General features: G+C 39.1%; 1 protein-coding gene across 9 annotated transcripts in view; it reads left to right on the top strand.

The window, feature by feature from the left end:
* The window catches only part of HERC4 (HECT and RLD domain containing E3 ubiquitin protein ligase 4), a 113,690-nt gene that overhangs the window by 65,244 nt on the left and 20,894 nt on the right, over positions 1-27,552 (top strand). For 7 of the 9 annotated variants that reach the window (XM_058671686.1, XM_058671684.1, XM_058671685.1 and 4 more), the window contains 6 exons: positions 73-197; positions 1,255-1,314; positions 1,417-1,528; positions 1,895-2,084; positions 2,921-3,093; positions 17,108-17,227. In XM_058671686.1, coding sequence (XP_058527669.1) covers positions 73-197; positions 1,255-1,314; positions 1,417-1,528; positions 1,895-2,084; positions 2,921-3,093; positions 17,108-17,227 — 780 coding nt within the window. The remainder of the gene's footprint in view (positions 1-72; positions 198-1,254; positions 1,315-1,416; positions 1,529-1,894; positions 2,085-2,920; positions 3,094-17,107; positions 17,228-27,552) is intronic. The other 2 variants (XM_058671691.1, XM_058671689.1) reach the window with 1 other exon arrangement.

The following is a 27,552-nucleotide window of genomic DNA, read 5'->3' as shown; positions in this document are numbered from 1 at the left end:
AAAAAGCAGTATAGAGGGATTCTTAGTTATAGATAATATTCTTTGCTCTGATTTTCTTATTTTAAAATTTAGAACTGTGGGCCACCAGATGACTTCCGATGTCCTGATCCTTCAAGGCAGATATGGACAGTGAATGAAGCTCTGATTCAGAAATGGCTGAGCTACCCCTCTGGAAGGTTTCCTGTGGAGATAGCCAAGTAAGACAACATTCTTGTCTTAAAAACACAACCTTTTAACTCTGTGGAATAGCAGCCTTTACTGAGGTGTTTTCATTGAAATATTCAGTTCAGTGTATGATTAAATGTGAAAATATATGTGGGTCATTTCCATATTGACATTTTAACATAATCTCATTTAAATTTGGGTAAGTTGCAGTACTTTTATAGATGTAAAAATATGTTAAAAAATGATTTGAGTTTGAATTGTATTCCCCTGGACCTCATAATAATGGCCGCTATGTTCTCTAAAAGTTAAAATGTTAATTATTCTTTAAATGTTCTGCTAATGGATTAATTTTACTAAAGATTTTGTCTGCTGTTTTTTGCTTGTGTTAGTATACGGGGTGAGAGATTGTATTTACATAACAAAATTTGGGTCAACAATGATCTTGTAAGAATATAATGAAACTAAAAAACTTTCCTATTGTCTCTTAGTGATATCATAGCTGATGCAGTAGTCCAACAAATTCTCACATGTTTGTGCTAATGCTGGTGTAAAACCTGTTCCACTGTCATTGGAAAGTGTCCCATGTAAAATTTTCTACAGTATGTAATACTTGATAAACTAGTAATGATCATTTACTGTTGTTTATTGTATTTTCCTTTTTCATCATCATTTTGGAATCTATTCCTTCTGCCGACATGCTGTTAGGCCAGCAGCGGTGTCGGGCAGCGCATCTGCTGTGTCTCACTTGCAGCCTGTTCACCTGTGACTAATTTCATCTCACATTATGGTGTTCATCATGGGCTCTTGGCAATAGGCAATACCACATATGATGTTTGTGCTGATAAAAAAGTTAACGTCATATTCCTTTGAATCAGAACTTGAAAATGATGCCTAAGAAAGCCTGCAGCAAACAGTAATAGCTTTATCTAGTATTACTTAATCAGTTCAATAGTTTGCATAATTGATTCATTCTGATTGCATGTTTGATAAAGGAGTCCTCAATAGAGTTAGATTTAGTATTAATTTTAATTTTTATTAAAAGGCCAAATGTATTTCTCACTGATTTTTTTTTTTAAATGTTGTTTTTAGTGAGATAGATGGAACATTTTCTTCTTCTGGTTGCCTCAATGGAAGTTTTTTAGCTGTTAGGTAAGTGGCAACTCTTGGCTGTCCTGAAAATTGTCATTTTATTAACATTTTCAATAAGTAAGATAATGTTAAAGTTCTTTTCTTTTTTGTTGCTTTTTTTAGCAATGATGATCACTACAGAACAGGTGTCAGATTTTCAGGGGTTGATATGAATGCTGCTAGGCTTTTATTCCACAAACTTATACAACCTGATCATCCTCAGATATCTCAGCAGGTTTGTTTTAAAGCATTTTATGTTTATATTATTTAGCTGTGTAAAGAATTTACAGTTCAGCTGTTTAAAATTTATAAATGTTTAAAGATTTCTAATGTAGACCCTAAATTTTACTTAGCATTGCTTTGTTGGTAAATTCTACATGTACTATAAAGATATTTTAAATGAAGACTAAACACAAGGTTTTTCGAATACTTTTGAGTGCTTGTTAGACATTGATTTTCTTTGTTGAAATATATTCATTGTCATTTTCTCCCCACCATTTAATATTTGCTATAATGCAAAGTTTTCTTTCTTTTCTTTTTTTTCTTTCTGAAAGTGCATTCATTTTAAATGAAGTAGGTTTTGCTTTTTGTTAAAATATAGGTGGCAGCTAGTTTGGAAAAGAATCTTATTCCTAAACTGACTAGCTCCTTGCCTGATGTTGAAGCCTTGAGGTTTTATCTTACTCTGCCAGAATGTCCCCTGATGAGTGATTCCAACAATTTTACAACAATAGCAATTCCCTTTGGTACAGCTCTTGTGAACCTAGAAAAGGCACCTCTGAAAGTACTAGGTAAGAATATTTAATACTTTTAAAACCTTTCTCTTTGTCTATTTAAATTAAATTACTCACAAATTCTTGTTTGCTATTTCAAGTTTTACTGTATTATATACCTGATATTGTCTTAGGGGAAAATAAACTTGTTTTATGCTTTTATTTTTTTTCTCTAGTCATTGGCTTCTAGTTGCTAGAGTTGTGGAAGGTTTAGTATGTTAAATATAAAGTTTTAATCAAATGTAGCAGTAGAAACATATCAAGAAAAATAAAAATTGTTTTTCACATTTCTCTCCCTCATTGCCTTCAGAGCGATCTTGTTATTAAAGAAGTAAAGGAGAAGGAACAATTAAAACTGTAACAAATGTGGGTTTTAAATTAAATGTGGGTTTTAAATCATTCTTCAACCCTGATGTCAACCCTTTACCTTGTGTTGTCTTCAGTTGCTGGTTTCCTAATGTTTGTTTGTAGATGAGATTTTATCATTCATCTAATTTATCTCTATCAACTCTGGTTCTTTGACCTAAAACTTTCCTCATGTTAATCATTCTAATTGTATAGATTTCATCCCTCTCCTCATCTCTAGTTTGCTTGCTATGGTTAACTCCATGCTTTAAAAATGCTCTAGAAAGTTGGTTAAAAATGTGAAGCTGAGATACATAGACAAGGTAAAATCAACACAAGAACCTTAAGCCAGGAGAAGCATTGCTGGGACCTGAGGGAATTAGCCAGGAACACAGAGTAAAGCAGGGGAGAAACAAGAGTTGACTTCTCTCTTTCAGAAGATTTGTACTTTTTTTTGAAAATTGTGAGTTTTTAATTCATTTTATTGCATGTTTACCCTTTAATAACAGAAAACTGGTGGTCAGTACTTGAACCTCCACTATTCCTCAAGATAGTAGAACTTTTTAAGGAAGTGGTGGTACATCTTTTGAAACTCTACAAGATCGGCATTCCCCCTTCTGAAAGAAGAATTTTCAACAGTTTTCTTCATACTGCATTAAAGGTTTTAGAAATATTACATAGGGTATGTCCAATAGTTCTTTATTTTGCTGTTTCCCTGTTCTTACTAACAGATTGATAATGTTCATTTTAACAATAATATTTTACAGATTTAGATTGGTGTAAAAACATAATGCAGAAGTTTGAAAAAATTATCTATACTTTCCATTAAAGTTTCGCTGTTTGACTTTGTAGGCATTTAGATACCTTGTGTGTAATTGGGCAGAACAATAGCATACTAATGAATTTGAGTTCTTCTTACATTTTCTTGGGAAGAACACTATATATTAGTTGAAGGGTTTTATTTGGGGGGAGGGGTCTGTTTTTAGTTATAGGTGGTTTTATTAAAGAAACTGGAACCTAGTTGTGATTTCAAAATTTAAACTCATGTTCTTTTTCCGTTGGGTACTAATCCCTCAAGGTAGAATTTTTCATTTGAAAGACATGACTAACTTGAACCTGGAACCAGATATAATTCATTAATTTGCCTATTGTTCTTTCCTGCCCCTCTTCCCAGTGTAAGCAATAGTACTCTTTACACTTGTAGCAGTTCAAAGTTATATGAAGATGTAGAGTCTCAGCTGTTTGATTAAAGATGGATTTGAGTCATCCCTGACAGTTGGTAGGTATATATGTGTTATGCCATTTGGTATTTTTGAGTTGCTGTTTAGATGAGACATGACCTAAGGGAGAAGCATATGTTTTCAACCAATAGAGCAGGTGAAAAACTCTCATGAGCATTTAGTCTTGTTTCTTTCCTTAGCAGCATCTTCTCATTTTCATACTCTTCTTGCCTAGTGCCGAGGTTAACAATATGGGAAAGGAGTTCATTATGTTTCTGTTCTCTTAAAGAAGAAGCCTTATGGACCATTCCCTTCACCCCCTTTTTGCTCTTTTAGTGATGCTTCTGTGTAGTTTTTCCCCGACTCTTTAACTTCTTGAGCTTTTTTCTTTTTGTTTTAAATATGTCCAAGATATCTAAAAAATAACTCATTTCTCTTTTCCGTATTAAAGAGCTTTTTAGCCATTTCTTTCCTAGGGAAGCAAGTCATTCTTATGCTTGCTTTTCCCCCAGAACAAGGTCTGTGCTATTGAGAAAATATTCTTAGTCATTGAATATCTGTCTACTTTTTTGTATAACTTGCTTAGGATCCAAGAGATTTAGATTTTTTTCTTTACTCTTGGATCCTTCATTATATTTCACTGAACATCCTCCTTTAGCTAGGCCCTCTTCCCAAGTAATTATTGGAAATAACTGTTGGACCCGATTTCCTGGTAATCATTGTCTGTTTATCTTTATTGCCTCTTCAAAAATGGATTTTTTTTATCTTTTTTTTTTTAAGATTTATTTTTTTTATTATTTTTTCTTAAAGATTTATTCATTTTATTACAGCCAGATATACACAGAGGAGGAGAGACAGAAGAATATCTTCCGTCCAATGATTCAATCCCCAAGTGAGCCGCAACGGGCTGGTACGCGCCAATCCGATGCCGGGAACCTGGAACCTCTTCCGGGTCTCCCACACGGGTGCAGAGTCCCAATGCATTGGGCCGTCCTGGACTGCTTTCCCAGGCCACAAGCAGGGAGCTGGATGGGAAGTGGAGCTGCCGGGATTAGAACCGGCACCCATATGGGATCCCAGGGTGTTCAAGGCGAGGACTTTAGCCGCTAGGCCATGCCGCCGGGCCCTGGATTTATTTTTATTTGAAAGACAGATTCATAGAGAGAAGGAGAGACAGAGAAAAATCTTACATCTGCTGGCTTGCTCTCCAAATTGCCACAATGGCTGGAGTTGGGCTGATCTGAAGTCTGGAGTTAGGGTCTTCCTCTAGGTCTTCCAGGTGGGTGCAGGAGCCCAAGCGTTTGTGAGCCATCCTGCACTGATTTTCCCAGGTCATAAATGGGGAACTGGACGGGAAGAGGAGCAGTTGGAACGTGAACTGGTACCTATTTGGTATGTTGGCCCCATAGTTGGAGGGTTAACTAAGTATGCCACAGCACTGACCCCTTATTTGTGTCTTTTATACTATGAAAAATAGAGGAATGGATAACAAAAGGAAATTGTGTTTTGTCTTAGTAGCTATACACAAAGTTTGAGAAGTAACTTACCTGCCTACCTCCAAAACTTCAATCTCTCTTTAGTACAATAGTGAACAGTATAGGCTTCCTTCTTCAGAGACATTTTCTTGCTTATTTGTTTAATTTTAAAGAAATTAATTGACTTTGAGATTCCAGAATCAGTTAACACTTTATTATGTAAAACAGTAAGAATTTCTCACATGTTTCTGGTAGACATACCAAGATACTAGAATCTTAAGTATGTCTTAGTTAAAGAAGAAAGAATAATAGTATTTATTGCCTGTTAATCATAGTCAGGATTAGAATCAAGTATGTACATAATCCATATGAGTACTTTATATATTTGTGTTACTTAACTTTGTTAACCCTGTATACTTGATATTTTGGCCCTTGTTATATAACAACAAAAAAATCTCAACATCAAAGGTCATAAACCAGTAAATAGAAAAATTAAAAAACAAATGAAAATCTGCCCAAAGTCCCTGCTGTTTAGTGTAGAAAACATTAGCAGAAACAGTAGCATACTGTGCTTAGAAAGATTTGGTTTTATGTTGTGACCCTAGGTCTTTTAAAGAAGTACTTACATTGGAAAGACAGATCAGATTTACAGAGAGAAGGAGTAACAGAGAGAAAGATCTTCCATCTCTTGTTTCATTTCCCACATTGCCAGAGCTGACCTGATCTGAAGCCACGAGCCAGGTCTCCCACACAGGTGCAGTGTCCCAAGGCTTTGGGCCATCCTCTAAGGCTTTCCCAGGCCACACACAGCGAGCCAGAAGGGAAGTGGAGCAGATGGGACATGAACTGGTGCATGCAAGGTGAGGTGAAGATTTAGCCGTTGAGCCATCGTGCAAGGCCCCGTACGTGTAGATCTTCAAAGTCAACACTCTAGATTGCAGATAGTATAAGCCCTGGATTAGGAATCAAAGACCATGTTATAACCTTATCTGTTCTGCTACATGTCAGTGTGATTTTATTTTTTAAAAAAGATTCATATATTTTATCTGAAAGAGCTACAGAGAAAGAGAGTGAGAAAACTTGCATCTGCTGGATTGCTCCCCACATGACTGCAACAGCTGGGACTGGACTGTGCCAAAGCCAGGAGCTAACAGTTGCATCTGAATATGCCATATGAGTGTCGAGGCCCAAGCACTTGAGTCATATTCTGTTGCTTTCCCAAGCATGTTAGCTGGGAGCTGGATTGAAAGTAGAGCAGCCAGAACTCAAAACTGGTGCCCATAGGGGATGCCAGCATTGCAGTGGCTTTACCTGCTGTGTCGCAACGCTTGCCTCAGTATGATTTTAAATCTTTACCACATACAGAAATGAAGATTTTTCTGTAGGATTTAAATATTGGGCATCACAATGTTTCCTAAAAATATGTACAAGTTACTATATATTTTAAAAAGCCAACAATAATTTCATATTAACATTACCACCATTTAAGAAGAAAGCAACTAATTTTGAACTGATTTTTTGGGGGTACACAGTGGTGGGTTGTTGGTTGAAGTTGTCATATACTTGAAAGCAGGATACTGTAGGTATGGATTTCTAAAGCATTTTTTTTTTTTCAGGAGTTCTCAGAGCAGTTAGTTTTCTTCTGTTTCTTTATAGAAAATTGGCTTCATTCTGTTCTGTAAATACATACCTGTATGTATTAATTAACAGGGATAATTCATTTTCTTCTTTAGAGAAACCCAAATTACTTATCAGAAACTTGTGTTTTTTCTAAGATACTTTACTTTCTGATAACTGAATTCTGCTCCATGCTTAAGAGTTAGAGAAAGTTTCTTCAGTTTTGTTCTCAACCTAACCCTGGAGCAGGATAGGAACCAGAGAACTGGATATTGTGTTGCCTATTAATTTCAGGATGTGTTACATTTGTTCCTCCCATATGTCATGTCCTTTGGAAAACTTTTTAATTAAAAATAATTTCCAGGGCTCCAAATGGCTTCAAAAGAAAATTACCTTTGGTACCTACTGTCAGGAATGGATAGTTTACCAAATGTTTAAGTTTACTGGCAAGTAATTGGGTTATTTAGTAGTTTCGGTATTTTTACATGGATTGTATAGAGAAATATATATGCCAAATGATAAACCTTATTTGGTCTGTCTAGTTGCTGTGCATTGTGCTGGTTTTCTAAGTCAATGATTTTCAAGCTTTTTTTCTGGGGTTGGTGAGGAATCCCTAAATAAACCAAATAAACATGTATCTCTACATATACTCAATTTTAAAACCCATGAACTTATAAATGAAAATATTACAGCTGTAATAACAATATGAAATAAGTGTTATTATCCAATTTGTTTTGTGTACCATTGAATACTGAATATGTAAATTTTGAACTTTCTCTGTGATTTCTACTTTTTAACTTACATAAATATTTATTGAGTGCCTACTGTATGGTTATCATATTAAATATTATAATGGATATTGGGCATGCAGTGATATGGAAAAGATGTGATTTCTGTTCTTCAACTTAAAATGCAGAGGGATCATGCATCTACAGGTAAATATTATACAGCATAAGAAGTGCTGCATTGTGGAATGCATACAGTGCTAACGCAAAAGATTGAGCAAGGCTGACTGCAGATAATCATGTCTAGTTGAAATATTTTCATGTATTTTAAATTCTTGACTCAATATAAATTTGTGTGCAAGTCTTCTGGATCAATCTTCTGACCAGTGCCTAATTTCTCTATTTTAAAATTAGTGTTCACTAATACTCTATAGTTTTCAAATCCTCCTGGATAACTTATCATTGAACCATCATTTCACCTGAAGTTTTAGTTTTAGAAGAATTTTTCCTGAAGCAAACAAGGTTTCTGAATAGCTAACTTTTATTCTAACCTTTTTATACAGCAAGTTACCTATCATATCCACAAGATTTACCAGCGACAAATAATGGTTACTTTTGAGAAAGAAAACCAGTTTACCTTTTAAAATTTAAAACATTGAGGAAGACTGGCAAGTAAATGACTCACTGAAGTTTAGAGTAATTAATGTGATTAAAAATCAGTCTATATGGGCCCAGCAGCATGGCCTAGCGGCTAAAGTCCTTGCCTTGAATGCGCCCGGGATCCCATATGGGCACCGATTCTAATCCTGGCAGCCCCACTTCCCATCCAGCTCCCTGCTTGTGGCCTGGGAAAGCAGTGGAGGACGGCCCAAGGCTTTGGGACCCTGCACCCGTGTGGGAGACCCCGAAGAGGTTCCTGGTTCCCGGCATCAAATCAGCGCAACACCGGCCGTTGCGGTCACTTGGGGAGTGAATCATTGGATGGAAGTTCTTCCTCTCCGTGTCTCTCTTCCTCTCTGTATATCTGAGTTTGTAAAAAAAATAAAATAAATCTTTAAAAAAATAATGAAAAATCGGTCTATATTAATAGAGATAGAAAGCACGAGACAGGGATAGTTTTCATTTGCTGATTCACTCTCCAGTAGCCCAAAGAAGCTAGAGAATCCAAATCTAGAGAGTTCTAACAGATCTCCACTCTGGTTGGCAGGAATCTGGCTGCCTTCTGATATCCACAGTAGCAAGACGTTGGAGTTAGGCAATTCAGTATTGGATATGAACATTCCAACTGGTCACTTTACCTTCTAGGTCAGTTGCTTGCTCCACCTGTATACATTTTCAGTAGAAAAGATTTTGGTAAATGATTTTAGCACAGTGCTAAAAACTTTAGGCCAAGGGTCTTTAACTTTTCCTCTAAAGAGCCTGATAATATTTTATGCTTTATTAGCCATGCAGTTTCTGCTAGAGCTTCTTTCACCTCTTCTGTCGGCAGTCTTTAATGGATAAGTATGTTTTCCAAGAAAACTTTATTCGTCGGAGTAATAGTTAGCATGGTTTATGTATGGCTTTTTGCTGGCTGTTTGCTGTAGGATGAAGATATATTTATTTGAAAGTCAAAAGTTAGGACCTGGCACAATGATTCAGTGACTAATCCTCGCCTTGTACGCACCAGGATCCCATATGGGCACTAGTTCATGTCCTGGCTTCTGCACTTCCTATCCAACTCCGTGCTTGTGGCCTGGGAAAGTAATTGAGTCTGGTGCAAAGCTTTGGGACCCAACACCTGTGTGGGAGATCTGGAAGAAGCTCCTGGCTCCAGATGCACTCAACCCTGGCCACTGTGGACACTTGAGGAGTAAGCCAGCAGATGGAAGATCTTTATGTCTCTCCTTCTCTATAAATCTGCTTTTCCAATAAGAAGAAATAAATCTTAAAAACCAAACACTGTCAGGAATTAGAAGGAAAGATAGGTCTTTCTACTAGCCCACTCTGTAGCTGCAACAATCGGGGCATGACCAGGCCGAAGCCAGTGGCCAAGAGTTTCTTTGGATCTTATGTGGGTGTTTGGGGGCCCAAATAACTTGAGCCATCTTTTCCCAGACTATTAATGGGGAGCTAGATCAGAAGTGGAGCAGTGGGGACTCATGTAAGTCCCTGTATGGAATTGGTAGCATTGTAAAGGGTGCATTTACCTGCTACTCTGCAACAGCGATTCCAAGAATGAAGATTTTGATCTGCATGTATAAACCTAGGTACCTTTGCTTTGTCTAAGATCTAGTAATAGTAGTTTCACTTTGGTTTGTTTCTTCCAAATGAAAACCTCTGCCATAGATGTAAATTAATTTTAAACAGTGTTGAGATGAGTTTAAATTCTCAAAAGCTTTGATCAGTAAAAAGATTGGGGCCATTGTGGCACTGCAGGTTAAGCCACTGCTGTATCACTGATATTTAGCACTTCTTATCTGACTGCTAAGTTTGGGTCCTGGCTGCTCCAATTCTGATCTGGCTTCCTGCTAATATACCTTGGAAAGCAGAATATGGCCCAAGTCCTTGGGCCCATTCCACTCACATGGAGATCAGAATGTTTAGCTCTAGATTCCTTGCTTTGGCCTGGCCCAGGCCTGTGGTTATGGCCATTTAGAAACCAGAGAATGGTTCAGTCATGTCTCTCACATCTCTAACACGGGCTTTCAAAAGTATCAATTAAGAAGTAGAGGGCCTGAAACTGTCAACTTTGAAAATGCAAACAGTGTAGCTTGCTGTGTTTTTAAAACAATAAAACTTGGGCTCTGCGTGGTAACTTAGTGGCTGAAGTTCTTGCCTTGCACTCACTGGGATCCCATATGGGCCCTGGTTCTAATCTTGCAGCCCCTCTTCACATCCAACCCCCTGCTTGTGGCCTGGGAAAGCAGTCGAGGACGGCCCAAAGCCTTGGGATCCTGCACTCGTGTGTAAGACCCAGAAGCTCCTGGCTCCGGGCTTCGGATTGGCTCAGCTTCAGCCTTTGGGGCTAGTTGGGGAGTGAGCCAGTGGATGAAAATCTTTCTCTCTCCTGCTCCTCCGTAAATCTTCCTTTCCAATAAAAATTAATTAAAATATTAAAAAAATAAACTATATTACTTGTACCCACAAGAGTAAACTATAAAATAAAGCTTTCCAAAAATATTCATAAAAATGAAAGGATAGGGCCTTCCACAGTGGTGTAACAGCTAAAGTCCTTGCGTTGAAAGCCCTGGGATCCCATATGGGCGCTGGTTCTAATCGCAGCAGCCCCACTTCCCATCCAGCTCCCTGCTTGTGGCCTGGGAAAGCAGTCGAGGACAGCCCAAAGCCTTGGGACCCTGCACCCGCGTGGGAGACCTGGAGGAAGTTCCTGGCTCCTGGCTTCAGATTGGCCCAGTACCGGCGGTTGTGGTCACTTGAAGAGTGAATCATCGGATGGATGATCTTCCTCTGTCTCTCCTCTTTGTTTATCTGACTTTACAATAAAAGTAAATCTTTTAAAAAATGAAAGGACAGTAATTTTCTATGAGTATAAACATTTTGGTAATAAAATTAGAGTCAAGTAAATTAAGAATAACTGGTATTAGATTGCTGTTTTAGGTTTTTGACTCTGCTCTCTGATTTTGCTTATCTTGCTAAAACTCAGTCTTTATATATTCATCTGTCTGTGATGGTAATAGTATCTATTTCATGAGGCTGTTGAAATGTGCACGAGTTCTACTTAGTGTCCAATTATAACTGCTATAGAACATGAAATTAATGTAAGATTTTTTCCGTTTTTATTAGAAAGGCAGATTTAGAGAGGAGAGAAAGATCTTCCCTACGCTGGCCCACTCCTCAAATTTCCGCAGTATCCAGAGCTGAGCTGATCTGAAGCTAGGAGGTGCTTCTTCTTGTTCTCCTGCATGGGTGCAGGGTCCCAAGGGTTTGGGCCCTCGTCCACTGCTTTGCAAGGTGACAGGCAGGGAGCTGAAAGTGAAATAGAGCAACCCGGACCTGAACCCTTATGGAATGCTAGCATGTAAAAGGTGAAGATTTAGCCACTAGGCCATCGTGCCAGGCCTGATTAAAGCATAAAATTATTATTTAAGGTAATCTGCATTTCAGTAAAGCACGATTTTGCTAGACAGTCTCTCTAATGCTACTGAAACAAAAGTAGATGGTGGTGATAAATGTGTATTTGTTCTTTTTCCTTGTAGGGATACTTTGGAGGAAAACTATGGAAATTTTTATTAAAAACTAACAGCCTCTGTATGTTATATATTCAATGAAAAATGAAAGTTATGGGTTACTAGTTTTTAATTTTACAATTTATCTTTTTATTTGAAAGGCAGGTGTACAGAGAGAAGGAGAGACGGAGAAACAGGTATTCTAACACTGATTCACTCCTAGATAGCCACAACAGCAGAGCTAAACCAGTCTGAAACCAGGAGCCAGGAGCCTTCTCTGTGTCACATGGGTGCAAGGCCCAAGGACTTAAGCCATCCTTCACTGTTTTCACAGGGAGTAGGCAGGAAGCTGGGTTAGAAGTAGAGTAGCCAGGGCTCAAGCTGGTACCCATATGGGATGCCAGCACTGCATTAGCTTGATACGCCACCATGCCAGCCACTGGGCTGCTGATTGTAATGTGTTACCAAAAGCATGGAATGTGTATCTCTTATTCTTTTTGTTTGTCTATCCATCTCATATGTTGAGCATCTGTTTGGATACCAGTGTTGTCAGAATGACATATTTTGTTCTGTTTCAGACATTGCTTTGTTGGTTTAGTGTATATGTGAGATAATAAAAAACTTTTTTTTGTTACTTTTTTGTTACTCTCCGTAGGAAACTTAACCTAGTTTTGTTCATTTGCTTGCTTGTTTAGTTTTTTTTTTGTTTTGATGGTTTATGTTCTTCTCCCAGGTACATTTCTCTAGTATTTGCACTTGTCATTTTTTTATTACTTTCTCCCTGACTTATCACCATAGCTTCAGCTGTCTCCTCAAAGGCTAGCCTAAACCTTTCTCCTCACTTACTAGAGGAAGTTCTACCATTTCTATAAGAAAGGTTAATATCAAATTGGTAACCATCCCAACTCCTATTTCTGCCTCAAGATTATCTTTTCATGGTACATGTGCATGTGCGTGTCACTGTTTACAGCATCTTATGTTGTTATATAGATTTGAGATATTTTCCTTATTCATTTGTTCTGCATTCTTATTAGGTAACAGTAGCCTTGAAACTTCTGCTTATTTCATGATTCGTTTTCCCACCATTAGCTTCTCTATTGAGTCTTCATCTACACAGAGAATAATTTTCATAAAAATAACTATCACTTGCTAGCTTTAAAACCATAAGCAATTTTTGCGTCTATTAGCTTTTGCTACTTAATGGTCTGAAAGAAAACATCTCGGTTAGACTGTCTTCTGGTCATCCTAAGGCTTAGCTGAGATTGGCTGACAGGGTTGGGTGTGGCTTAGCTTTAAACTGCATCTTGGTTCCAGTTTTGTTCCACATGCTTTTTTCTTTCCTTCAACCAACAGTTTTAGCTAGAGCACCAGTGTACAAGTTTTGTCTTCTTTATTTCATGCTGTTTTGTCTAGAATGTTCTTTAAGCCTTTTAAAAAAGAATTTTCCATTATATTCTCTTTAATGAAGTTTATGCAGTGGAGAGTGATACATGCCTTCACGGGCCACTGATTAGGGTAGGGAGGGTCAAGTGTGGAGGAATGTGGGTGGGACAAATGTTTCTAATCTTTTTCTTCTGTCTCTGCAGGAGCTAGAGGGAAGGCTACTCCTTGCTGCCAGACTACATCAGCACTCAGGGGTGTGGGACAGGCATTTGATGATGCCTTAGAGACCACAGTGTGGGGAGGAATATTCGGAGGGTGTTACTTCAGTGGTTTTGATAGTTTTGAGATGTTGCTTTTGTTGCTCCAAGGTTAAGAAAATCTTTTCAAAGTCTGTTGGTTGACAAAGTCTGGCTTAGTGCATCCGCAGACCCAGGAACATGCTGCAGAGCTTAGCCAGGGGAATTGCCCAACCTGTTCTGATTTCCATCCTGTGTTGGCCTAAGTGAATGGTCTATCATGTCCAATGCATAGGCATTAGCAGTTCAGGAGGCCCAGTCCTGATGCATGCACTCCAGAATATCCTATATCCTGTGATTTGACCTGCATCCCAAATTGAATCCACTGCTGTAGTTGAGGAGTCCCCCAAGAAACCTTGCCTGGGATGACCCCAGACCTGTCTCTGGTGTATGTCAGCTATTGCGTGGTCAAGTTTGGTCTGTCACCTGCACCAGCCAGTGCACATCCTGGAGGATAGAGGTGCCTGGTCAGTTCCACCCCAGCCCCATACCTCACCCAAACTGACTGGCCCAGCCAGCCTGCCACAGAAATGGTCTTTATTTTCAAAGTCTTCAAACATAGAGAAACATTGGAAAACAAGTATTATGAGTACCAGTATGCATTCATTCTAGATGTAGCAATTGTTAATATGCCACATATATACATATATTTGTTTATATTTGTGCATGTGTATTTACATTCCTTTCTTCATGAAGTGTTTTAAAGTAAAATATAAACATTAATACTTAAGTGTTTGCTTCCTAAAGAAGTAAGCAGGCATTTTTCTAGATAATAGCAATCCCATCACTACTCTTAAGGAAATAACAGATTTTTCAGTATCCTAGCTAGCCAGGAATGTCCGAATTTCATTAATAAAAGCAAAAATATTTTTAATGTCATGCTTTTTGAAAGCTAAATTCAATTCAAAATTTGATTTGTTGCAGTTGTTCAGTCTTATATTCTACAATCTATGAATATATATCTTTGGTCTTTTTTTCTGGCAGCATTTAATTTATTCATAAGATTGGCATTTGTAGTAGTGTTTCACATGCCAGTTAGGATGCTCATGTGAAAAACTGGTATCGCTTATCTCAGTTTTTTGCAAATCAGTGGGATGCAGGGAACAGAAGATTTTTTTTAGAGTAGTTGTTGAAAGGCACACAGAGATGTTCTAGTTCACTCCCAAATATCCACAGTGACTAAGGCTGGACCAAACCAAAGCCAGCAAGCAGAACTTCTTCAGATCTCCTATATGGGTGCAGGTGCCTGATCGGGCACATTAGCAAGGAACTACATTGGAGTGAAGCAGCTGAAACACACACCAGTGTTGGACACTGGCTTCACCTGCTACACCACAATGCCAGCCCCCCAAAGATTGTTTGTTTTAGTAGTGTAGCCTTGGGCTTAGGTAGATTAAGTGTTCATGAACCTTAGCCATTCTTACCTATGGCAAACTCTGCTTTGGATATTTTCTTTTTGTCTTTTGTCAAAAGTTTCTGTTTGCACCTTCCCCCACAGTCCTGTCCTCCATCAATAGGTAGCCTGCATATTCCTAATGATAGAGAATTTTGAACACAGAACAATTCCTGCCCCTCTTCTCCCAAGGCAGGAGTTCTGCAATCATGCATGGGATTTGCTTTTCTTTCCTCAATATTTCTTGGCTTTGCTCTGTGTGGGCATGCAATGCATGGAGGTCTGCGGAGTGAGTCTAAATGTGTTGTGGTTGTGTAGGGCTTCCAGGGGATGTAAGTCTCCAGCTACCCTCTACTCAGCCTCAAGTAATGTCTTACAATTTTTTCATGTCTGTGCTTAGTATTTTCCTTTTGCTTTACCAGAATGGGGTTTTTCTGACATTCTGTCCATCCTTAGCATTCAGGCTAGTTAGTTATTTCGTGACTTTAGCTTGTATGGATTCAAGAAAAATTTATTATTTTAGAAGTATTTATTTAATTGGCAGTGTTCTAGGATTTTACAAATATTTTTTGTTACATTTCAGTTCCATTGTAGATAGAATATATTTTATACACTTTGATTTCTGTTAAATAAGTTGCAATTGATTTAAATTGTAAATTATGAGGAAAAGAACATAGACTGTCTTAATCTATATACCATGTGCAATTAGTGAAGTGTTTTTGGTAGTGAGTTTCTCCTTCGGGTATCTTGAAGTTATTTTTATCATTGATATGTGTCATTTTTCCTATGAAAATGCTGATCTTAAAACTAACAATATCTTCTCAGGTCCTTTGTTGATTTGTTGGGTTTTTGAAGTTTATTTTTTATGCACTTCTTACGTGTACTCATTCTTTACAAATTCCTAGAAATTGTAGGAAGACTTCTCACAGAGCCTTGCTAGCTTCATCCTCTGGATGACCTTCTTGACTCCCCCTCCCTGTTGTTGGCTGTCCAAATCTGTGACTTCTCTGTCTGGTAAGAGCACTACTGCCTGAGTTCTAGCCTCTACACCCATTCTGATTTAGAAATACCACCATGAGGAAAAAAACATGGACCTCACGTGTGGTTTCCTTCTTAAAAAATTGTGTCCATTTGGCTTTCCTACTTTAGATTGATCTGCAATGTTCGTATAAGTTACCTTTTTTAGTGTAGGACACAGTTTGAGTGATTATATATAGTATCAGGAAGATTGAACCTTTCAAAAGAGTGTGCAGCATCTCCTTGCTTCCTTAATTTAGGAATAGTAATAGCTCCCACTTTTCTGTCCTTATTACCTTGTCTTTCTTTCTTTCTTTTTTTTTTTTTTTTAAGATTTTATTATTATTGGAAAGCCGGATATACAGAGAGGAGGAGAGACAGAGAGGAAGATCTTCCGTCCGATGATTCACTCCCTAAGTGAGCCGCAACAGACTGGTATGTGCCGATCCGATGCTGGGAACCAGGAACCTTTTCCGGATCTCCCACGCGGGTGCAGTGTGCCAAAGCCTTGGACCGTCCTCAACTGCTTTCCCAGGCCACAAGCAGGGAGCTGGATGGGAAGTGGAGCTGCCGGGATTAGAACCGGCGTCCATATGGGATCTCGGGGCGTTCAAGGCGAGGACTTTAGCTGCTAGGCCTCGCTGCTGGGCCCCTATTACCTTGTCTTTCAAAGAGTCTTGCCCAGTCTTTTAATGTTCAATAATCAGCGTTTCTGTTTCCATATGTCAACTTGTTGTTCTATACATTTTATTTCTTGTGTATTGAGTTGAAGTCAAGATATTTGGTTAAACTCAGGCTAAACCTCTTTTTCTTAAAAAATGGTGTGTATTTTATTACTAGGAGGATAGTGTTTCATTGTACCACAACTGGTGATGATGACTTTGATCACTTAGGTAAGGTGGTGCTCTCTACTGTGAAGAATTACTATTACCTTTGTCATTAACAATCTCTGTGGTAGTAATCTGCGCCTTCTTCATTTTTTCACAGTTTACCTACATCACCGCTTGTATTCTAGTCAGATGCCAGATACAGAATAGCACTTAACAAGAGTTAGCTATAATTATTATTAATTAGGTTCACTCCCCAACCTGAAGTCCTTATGGTTTCTGGCTTGTACATACTGCATTTTAATTGCACATACCTCCTGCTTTATTGTGGTTATAAAGACATTTCTGTACTTTTTTCTAATGTTTTTGTAATACTACATGCAGATATCACATCTTACAAATCTTTTTGTCCCTCCTAACAGTTAACTAGCATTTTGCATATAGTAGGCACTCAGTAATTATTTTCTGTAGGAGAAAACTAAGTCTCCAAAGCCTTTTTCTTTTAAAATATTTCAGTCTCTGTCTAGGTAGCGGTTAAAGTTAAAATTAATTGTGCTTCTGTTTTTTTTTATAGGTAAATGAGAAAGCTGGGCAGATTATACAGTATGACAAATTTTATATACATGAAGTACAAGAACTGATAGATATAAGGAATGATTATATCAACTGGGTTCAGCAGCAGGCCTATGGAATGGTATGTTTCCTCTACAGTTCATTTTTAATGTATGTTCTAATGTTCTAAAACAATAGGTTGTTTGTTTTTTCCAAGAATTTTTGCTTGGAGCTTTGAAATAAAAACAATTACAGAGCAGTAGCTACATATTGTATGATATTTACAAACATGGCACTCAGTTAACCAGCATCAAGCCGAAGAGATAGTTTATGCTTTTTTAAAGAAAATGCTAATGTGACATGAGTTTTCAGGCTTTACTTACAATTCATGAGATTACCTCTTGTTCATCTAGTATTAAGAATAGAGTCCCTAATGCTGCAATTTTTCAGAATACATTAGTTGTTGGGAGATCTGTGTTTCAAAACCAGGAGAGAACACTTGGATCATTGGCTCTAGTTTAATGCTCCCTTGGATAAATTCAGTTTATTTCAGATTTAAAAAATAAATTCCACAGGTGTATGCACTTTTTCCTGTGGAGCTAACTAAATCTGAGAATTAGATATTCCATGTCCATCCTATTATCCATTGTTTATGAAACTTTATGCCATGTTATTTTAATACAGAAATGGGTTAACAGCTAGATATAAGAAGTGAGGCTTATTATTCTTATTTACTATTCATTTTTTAGTGTATTTTCGAAGAATCAGGACATCTCTAAAGCATTTTTTTTTTCCCTTAGTATTTGTTGTCCATACTAAGACAGACTCATTAACTACTCTCTGGAGTGAGAAGCTAAAGGACAGGAAGCTAAATCAAGTTCAGTGTCTGCACATATAGGTTTACTTATTTACTCGTTAAACACTGCGAATCTCTTAAGTAATGAGCAGGCACTGATTTAGGTATTGGCGATATAGTGGTAAACCAGACAGACCACAGCCTTTTTCTTGAAATTTTTTTCCTAAAGATTTATTTGATTTTATTGGAAAGGCAGATTTGGAGAGAGGGAAAGAAAGATCTTCTACCTGCTGGTTCACTTCCCAAGTGGCTGCAACAGGTGGAGCTGGGTGGGTGCAGGGTCCCAAGGCCATAGGCCATCCCCTGCTGCTTTCCCAGGCCACTGGCAGTGAGCTGGAAGGGAAGTGGAACAGCCGGGACATACACTGGCATCCATATGTGATCCTGGTGTGTTTGAGGTGAAGATTTAGCCACTGAGCCATCATGCCAGACCCCAGAAATTCTTCACTGAAGAAGAACAAAAAAAGTGGAGTGGTAGTTGAACCAAGGAATAGTTAGGTTTTTTTGTGCATTTTTTTGGTTTTGTTATTTGACAGAACTAAACAGCAAATGAGACAGAGGAAGAATGGACTCTTCCATCAGCTAATTCCTTTCCTAGATGATCACAATAGCCAGGGCTGAACCAGACTTAAGCCAGGAGCTTCATCCAGGACCCCAATATGAATACAGGGCCATTTTCTGCTGCTTTTCCCAGTACCTGAGCATCTAAAGGGATGCTGATATTGCACACTGTGGCTTAAATGGCTGTGCCATGATGCTGGGCTCTTCTTCTTCTCCTTCTCCTTCTCCTTCTCCTCCTTCTCCTTCTCCTTCTCCTTCTTCTTTTTTTTTTTTTTTTTTTTTTTTTAAGGCAAATATACACAAAGGAGGTGAGACAGAGAGGAAGATCTTCTGTTGATGGTTCAATGCCCAAGTGACCGCAATGGCTGGAGCTGAGCCTATTCGAAGCCTATCCTTGGGCTGTTCTCGACTGCTTTCCCAGGCCACAAGCAGGGAGCTGGATGGGAAGTGGGGCTGCCGGGATTAGAACCCGCACCCATATGGGATCCCAGTGCGTTCAAGGCAAGGACTTTAGCCACTAGGTTATTGCACTGGGCCCTTTTGGTTTGTTTTTAAGATTTATTTGTTCTCTCTGCCACTTCCTTTTGGATAAGTACCTCTGGTCTACAACAACTGAGTCTAGACCAGGCTGAAATTAAAAACTTGATCTGGGTTTCCCCTATGGTTTTCTGCCGGAACCCCAATAGTTGGGCTGTCATCTGCTGTCCGCCCCCCCCCCCCAGGTGTATAACCAACAATTTGGTTCATATGCAGAATAACTTGGACTTGAAGCAATAGTCTGATTGGGGATGTGGGTGTCCTGAACTGTGAGTTAACCCACTCTGCTACAGTACCCACCCTAAGGGTTGATTAAAGGGTTTTAACCCTCCCTCAGTAAGACTTGGCTGGAGGCTCATCAGCTACCTTTGAACATATGCAAATGTTATATTCTTTCCATGCGGAAAATTTGTTAAGCATTGAGGAAACCAGTGCTTCACAAAGTAAGACTGATTTATCATGAGACTGCACAGGAGCCTTGATATTTAACCCAGTCTTTAAGTAGTGTTTCTTGAAACTGGAAATGATACATAGATCCCTTTGAAAGAACAAAAATTTAAAATTTTTTAGTATATGTGAGACAAAAAAGAAAAAATTCTTTAAAAAGGCAAATATTCACTTACATATTTTTATACTTATGAATAAGTGTAGGCATACATTAAACTAGTTCTGAAGCACTGTTGCTTAAATTTTAAAAGAACCACAACATTATGATAAATAATGGTACTGATTTAGGAATCAAATTGTTAATTTGGTCTGAAAGATTATTTTGTTTTGATGGAATCTCAGCTTACAAATTGAATTGTATGTTGTGGGAGTAATGTAACATTGAGAGTGCCTGGATTAAACCCACTCTAGCATTTTATAAATTATATCTTTAGGAAAATAATTCCTCCTGAGATTTCATTTCCTTTCCTGCAGATTAAGATAGGAATATCTGCCTTACAAAATTGTTGAGAAGAATGATGTACTCAATATGAAGTACTTAAGGTATTACAAAGTTCAGCATTGTAAAATGTTAACTATGATTATTATCTACCCTGGTATGAGCTGTAAGGTTGTAGTTACCATGTTTTGAGATGGCTGATAATTTTGTCTCTTGCCATGTTTTTCTATTTGCAATCATTTTGGAGTTTTAAAGCTTTATTTCTTGGATCTGGTGCGATAGCCAGCCTAGTGGCTAAAGCCCTTGCCTTGAACGCACCGGGATCCCATATGGGCACCAGGTATAATCCCGGCAGCCCCACTTCCCATCCAGCTCCTTGCTTGTGGCCTGGGAAAGCAGTTGAGGACGACCCAAAGCCTTGGGACCCTGCACCCGCGTGGGAGACCTGGAGGAGGTGCCTAGCTCCTGGCTTCAGATGGCTCAGCTCCAGCCATTGCGTCTCACTTGGGGAGTGAGTCATTGGACGGAAGATCTTCCTCTCTGTCTCACCTCCTCTCTGTATATCTGCCTTTCCAGTAAAAATAAATAATTCTTTTAAAAAAATAATAAAGTTTTGTTTCTTGATGTACTAGAGGCAGAGAGAGCAAGTTCTTATCCACTTGTTAATTCCCTGAATGCGCACAACACCCAGGGCTGAATAAGGCCAACACCTACATCTGATGACTTAGTCCATGTCTCCCACTTGGGTGACAGGAACCTAGTTATTTGAGACATCACCCTGTTTCCCAGTGTCTGCAGGAGACAATGCCAGGACTTTCACCCAGGCCTGTAGGCACCCAGATCTGAGATGTCACTTGGAATTCATTCGCTGAGCAGCACAGCATGCCATTGAAGTTTGAACTCTTGAACAGTTACAGAGCTCTTGTTTGCTGCCAGTTTTTTTAATCATCAGAATCATAGTAGTCCTTGGGATTTCATGATGAAACTGAGGTTATGAATGAGTTATCATTATTTTACGATAGTTTAAATCTTTTAAATTCTTAACATAATTTAAAATGATTCTGGAGAATGATGTTATGACTTAGATGGCCAGCATCTCATATGGGCACTTGCTTGAAACCCAACAACCCAACTATTCATTTCTGATCCAGCTCCCTGCTGATGGGTCTGGGAAAGCAGCAGAGGGTAGCCCAAGTGCTTAGACCCTTGTCCCCTCATTTAGGGACAGCAGATGGAAAATCTTTGTCTCTCTTTTCATTTCAAAGTAAAATAAAAGTAAATAAAGTGTTGAAAATATGTAAGTTGGGTAATGCTTCATCCAAACTCTTCCTAATACATAACCATGGTAATACCAAACTGAATTTCCAAAAGTTGTTGTTTCTGTGCCACTGTTTCCATGAGAGACGCAAGAGGCAGAACAGGACTACCTACTTGTGGACTTTTCTCATGCTCTCTCCATTTCCCAGGTTTCAAAAATATGGTTGCTTTATTGAGAATTACCTCCTGTTACTATACTCTTTCAACCACATTGTTTTCTCTTTCTGTTTATACAGAAAGTGATGAATAGATGGTTGGGGCAGTGGAAGCTTTATTTAATTTGTTAAGTTGGTTTAGTACTATATCCTAGAGGTCAGAATCCAGAACCTGTGCTTTTGATTGTTCTAACTTACCTCTGGGAATGGGGAGATAGGGCTCTTACTAGTACTAGTGATCTTGATCCTGGGTTGAACATGATATGATGTTATACTTTAAGTAAGGGTTTGAAGAACCTGCTGTGAGGATGTATGGAATTTAGTAATGATATGAGTATGGGTATGTATATAGTTGTGTATATGTATATATACATACATAAAAGGAAACTTCGAAGTTTGTGGAAAATGAAATTTGAAGATCAGTGTGAAGTGTAAAATATTTTCTGTGCGTATTTTGTGTCATTGCTTGCATTAAATACATATTTTCGGGATGGAGATGATCCCCTATACATGAGGAAACATTTGTATAGAAAAAAGCAAACATACTTTTTTTTTTAAAAAGAAATTAATTTTGTTTATGTCATAGTATGTTGCATTTCTTCTTCATTACCCTCTTCGCCCATTTATGGGTTATGAGGTTCTGTCAAGTATATACTTCTGATTCCTAAATCTCAGAAATGCTTAGGTTATATTTGTTTGTTTATTTGTCTAAGGTAGGTTAGACATATCTCATTTGAAAATTCAAAATGCTCTAATATCTAACTTTTTAAAAGATGTAATTATTACTACTATTTTTAAGGTTTATTTTTATTGAAAAGTCAGACTTACAGACAGAAGGAGAGAAAGAAAGATCCTCCATCTACTCTCCCACTCCAAGTGGCTGCAACGGCCAGAGCTGAGCCTATCTGAAGCCAGAAGCCAGGAGCTTCTTCTGGGTCTCCCACACTGGTGCAGGATCCTAAGACTTTGGGCTGTCCTCTACTACTTTCCCACACCACAAGCAGTGAGTTAGATAAGAAGTGGAGCAGCTGTAACATGAACTGGTGCCCATATGGGATCCAGGCACCTGCAGGCAAGGATTTCAGCCACTGGGCTGTCGCTCCAGGCCCCATATTATTGTTTATTTTGAAGATTCATTTATTTTTCTTGGAAAGGCAGATTTTTTTCAAGGAGAAGGAGCGAGAATGACAAAGATCTTCCTTCTGCTGGTTCACTCTCCAGATGGCCACAGTAGCCACAGCTGAGCCCATCTGAAGCTGTGAGCCAGGAGCTTCTTCCAGGTCTCCCAGGTGGGTGCAGAATGTAAGGCTTTGGGCCGTCCTTGGCTGTTTTCCCATGCCAGGAGCTGGGTGGGAAGAGAAGCAGCCAAAACACAAACATGCACCCGTATGGGATCCCAGCGCTTACAAGGTGAGGATTTAGCCATTGAGCCACCACACTGAGCCCAGATTTATTTTTATCAGAAAGAGTTACGAGAGAAAAGGGCAGTATATATTCTGTCTGCTGGTTCACTCCTCATATGACTGCATAACATGTCTTCCACATGCCTGCAGGGGCTAAAGGACGTGGACCAGCTTGGGTCCAGGTCATAAGAAGGGTTCTTGATTGGAAATAGAGCAGTCTAGACTCTAACTGGTGCCCATATGGGATCTTGGTACTGCAAGCTGTCTTAGCTTCCTACACCATGGGGCTGGAGTAATGACTCAGTGGCTAAATCCTCACCCTGTAAGCACAAGGGATCCCATATGGACAGTGGTTCCGGTTCCAGCTGCTCCATCAGCTCCCTGCTTGTGGCCTGGGAAGGCTGCAGAGGATGGCCCAAGTGCTTGGGACTCTGCAGCATGTGGAACACCTGGAAATGGCTCCTGGCTTCAGACCATCTTAATTCTGGCGGCCATTTGGGGGGTGAACCAGCTGGGGGATTGTATTCTCTGCCTCTTCTCTGTAAATCTGATCTGCTTTTCCAATAAAAATAAAAAGGTCTTGAACAACAACAACAACAAGCTTACTACACCACTGTGCTAGCCCTGATATTTAAAACTTTAAACATTAGCATGGCACTTTTTTTTTTATTAAATTTATTCATTAATTACATTGTGTTGTAATTACATAGAATCTGGGATTCTCCCCCCCCAGCCTCCCCCCATGGTGGGTTCCTCCACCCCGCTGCATAACCATAGTTCAAGTTTAGTTGAAATTCCCTCCCTGCAAGAATTTGCCAAGCATAGAGTCCAACATCCCATAGTCCAGACAAGTCCATCTACTTATTGGGAAGACCCTCTCTGGTCTGAGGGCAGAGTCAGCAGAGCATCTTCCCGGTCAAATAAAAGCACTAGCATGGCACTTTTTAAAAAAGCTTGGATTTGGGAGCTTTTGGGAATAAGAATGCTTTAATTTGTAAAGCCATTTGTGTGTCCCAATATCTGAAAAACTCTTCTTGAGTTCTGAAACATTTTTCCGGTCCAAGCATTTCAAGTAACACTCAAATTTGTAATATGCTTTATGGACAGCTATTTATTTCAAAGGTTCACTCCCGAAATGGCTGCACCAGCAGCAGCCAGATCTCCCGTGTGGGTACCAGTGGTCCAAGCAGCTGGCTGTATGTGCTGCCTTCCCAGGCACATTAGCAAACAGTGGACAGATTCAAACCAGTGCTTTGATAAGGGATGTTGGTGTTGCAGGTGGCAGTTTTTTATAGTCTTCTTGGATATTTTCTCCCTATAGGACTTTTATCTTAAATATGGACTATTTTTTCATGTGAATTTTTTCAGCTTTTGTATCTTTTTCTCCCTCTGTTGTCACCTCTTGCCAAAAGAACATGTGTTTTCTCTCTCTTCTTTCGTTTCCCTTCTCATCCTACTTTTGCTTTCTACAATTTTCCCTGCTTTCTAGGTCCTGTTCTCAGTTGTAAATTTCCTTTCCCCTCCTATGATTTTGCTCAAATTTTCTTAAAAGAAATTTAATGGTAACTACCAACATCTGTGCATTTAGTGGTGATTGTAGCAGCATTTTTCTCCTTTTCTATACTCTTTATCATCAGTATGTATTCAGTGCAAGTTAACTAATTCAGAAAAAAAGCGTAGAAAGGCCTATAATGGGTTCATCCTGTTTGAATTACAATGAGACGCAAGGTAATTGTTTTAGTTCTAATGCATATTTTTAAGAACTAGGTATACATATGTGAGACATTTCAGATACAAATAATTACTATTAAAGATACTGTGGGAAATTGGTCAGAATTTAGTCTCATGTATTTGCATATATACATTGCTAAGTTAAATTTTAGTTAATTTGGTACCAGCTGTATTGTGTATATGGATCACCACTGTGAGGAAATTAACTTGTTCTGTTCTACGTAGCTGCCGAACTAGCAATATGACATGTTTACTGGCAAAGTATTCATAGGAAGATAATAGGTAGATGTAAAAACTGAATAGAGCCGTAGGAACATTGCAGTAATTCAACTTGGCTGCGTTGGCGTTCTTGCTGATGTTTATTTGTGCTTTCTTGCATCTCTCTCTCCCTCTTGCATCTCCCTCTCTTTGTCTTGCATCTCCCTCTCTCTCTCTCTCTCTTTTTTTTTTTTTTTTTTGCAATTGCCAGAGTGTATAATAGGATTTATACAGGATATATTCCTGGCTGAATCTACCCACAAAATGGTGAAGGGGAAGTCCCATTTACAGCACAGAGGGAATTTTGGAGCTGAGCATTTGCTATTTTTTGCCCATCTTCAAGGCCGGTTCCTTTTCTCTCATCTGCCCTGAAGAATCTACCTCTTGCCTCCCTGGCTACTCACATAGCCCCTCTCCCTCTGGCCCCTCTTTCTTGAGGCCGACAACTTCCTTCTCTTACCAGGTGAATCCAGACAAACCGTCTGGCTTCCGGTTACCTCCTTGCTCCTGCATCCCACCAAGCCTGCAGATGCAAGTGCAGAAAAGGGCTCTTGGGGAGAAGGGGGAGGTTATGGCTATTAAGGATGTATACGCTCCACCAAACCCCTACTTTTATGTCCTTGCCCTTTAACTCAGAGCCTGGCACAGGACTGATGATCCCTAGAGTGATTTCATGGCTCCTCTCCCTTTCTCCTGTTTTTGGGGAGAATAACCCCAGATGTGTCCAAGGCCTTCCACATACAGGCCTCAACATCTTCCCTTCACTTCCCTCCCTCTTCTCCCTTCTCAGCTTCAAATAACCTCACTTCTCCAATCCTGCATTTTCCTGCCTTCCAGCATCTCTCTTTTTCCTGGAAGAGTTCATGTTTGCTTTAGGATATCTCCATTCCTGTCTCTCAGGTTTTCTGTGAACTATAAAACTACTTTAGAAAGTTAGTGTATTTAAGATATATACATACAGCAAAAGGATTTCAAGTATTCCTTTAAATTGCTTTCCAGTGGAGCAGTATTTAATCTTAAAGGCTTTTCTGCTAAACAGTCTTCCCTCTTGTTATCCATGCTGATGATAGCATTTGTGCAGTAATAACTTACTTCTCTGATTTTTTTTTTTAAAGGGACTGCTACCACCAGAAATTTTATTGGGAGAGAGTTTGCAGAATCATGTTTTCCTTATGCTTACTTTTGACTTTATTAAGTACGAATTCGTGGGGACGCTAAAACTTGTTAATATTGTAAAGCTGCCAGTGATATCCAAAGCTGTATGAAGGTTTAGGCAACTGCAGGGTTAGAACAGTCTGCACAGTATTATGCTAAGTAGTGCTTTGAAAAGTATTTTTTCCTTGAGAAGCAAAGTGAGCAATTTTTTTATAAGATTTATTTTTATTGCAAAATCAGATATACAGAGAGGAAGATCTTCCATCCTTTAATTCACTCCCCAAGTGGCTGCACTGGCTGGAGCTGAGCCAGTCCAAAGCCAGGAGTTTCTCCAGGTCTCCCACATGGGTACAGGGTCCCAAGGCTTTGGGTCATTCTCGCCTGCTTTCCCAGGCCCCAAGCAGGGAACTGAATGGGAAGTGGGGCTGCCGGGATTATAACTTGCACCCGTATGGCATCCCAGTGGGTGCAAGGCGAGGACTTTAGCCTCTAAGCTACCATGCCGGGCTGTTAGAATGAACAAATTTCAATCCAGTGGTTTACTACCCACGCACAGATGAAACCAGGCCAGGCGAAGACTCAAAGCCAGGATCACAATCTGGGTTTCCTGCAGGAGTGGCAGAAACTTTATGGTAAAACCCCTGCTCTTACTGTGGATGCCATAATTGCAATTTTCTGAGGGTTTCCCACAAACTTTGCTGAGATTTTGTTGTTTGCTGCAAAGCCTCACAGAAATTATTGCATTGATGATTACAACTTGTTGTAGAGAAAGTATGCAGATTCAAATCAGGAAAAGCAGCAGTTGTGCAGAGTTTGGGAAAGGTACCAAAAAGAATGCATCTGTTACCCTTTCCCTGTGGAGCCCTGGGGATAGATATGTGACCGTGCTTAAGAGAGTACTGCCCACCATGGAATCTCCCCCCAAATGTGGGTGCAGTCACATCTTGCTTATGCGTCTGACAGTTTTTCCTCAACTCTTGCTGAGGCAGAATTGATATCACATGGTTCAAGTCTTCATTATAAATCACTTTGTTAGATTGTCCAGTGTTTGAAAATTCCAGGTAAGCAAAAATACTCTTCTCAGCTGTGACTGAGAAGGCCTGTGAATCACCTTTCAGTAGCCAAGGGACGGCACTCTGGCTTTAGAAAAGATAAATTCCTCATTGAACAAGGCACAACCCATAGACTTAGAAACCATGGAGTGTTTTACCTAAGGCTGTGTTTTAAGCATATGTGTGGAAACATTCTGCAAGAGAATGTGCACATCTCTGTTCGGTGAAGTGATAAGCTTACATCGTAATTTTCATTGTTATTTCCTTCCTAATTACCTCTTTTCTACTTACTAGTTGCCATGTGTTTCCTAACATAGAATGCCTTATGATTTCTTTACTGTTTAATTTGTGTCAAGCAGTGACAATATGTAGCTTGTTTTTATTTTCCTTTTACTTCCATATAGGATTTAAGCCTTCCCTAAATACTTTTATCAGCATTAAGCAAGTCTGAGGAATGTTTCTTCCATTTCCTAATTGGAGAAACTGAGACATAGAAATCTTTCTTAAGAACCAAGTTAGATTTAGGGAATGCTTGAAAGTTATTGGATCTAAATTT

The sequence above is a fragment of the Ochotona princeps genome, chromosome 13, assembly GCF_030435755.1.
Source record: "Ochotona princeps isolate mOchPri1 chromosome 13, mOchPri1.hap1, whole genome shotgun sequence".
Taxonomy (NCBI): Eukaryota; Metazoa; Chordata; class Mammalia; order Lagomorpha; family Ochotonidae; genus Ochotona; species Ochotona princeps.
The sequence above is the reverse complement of the archived record's forward strand: the minus strand, read 5'-3'. Positions and strand labels throughout refer to the sequence as shown.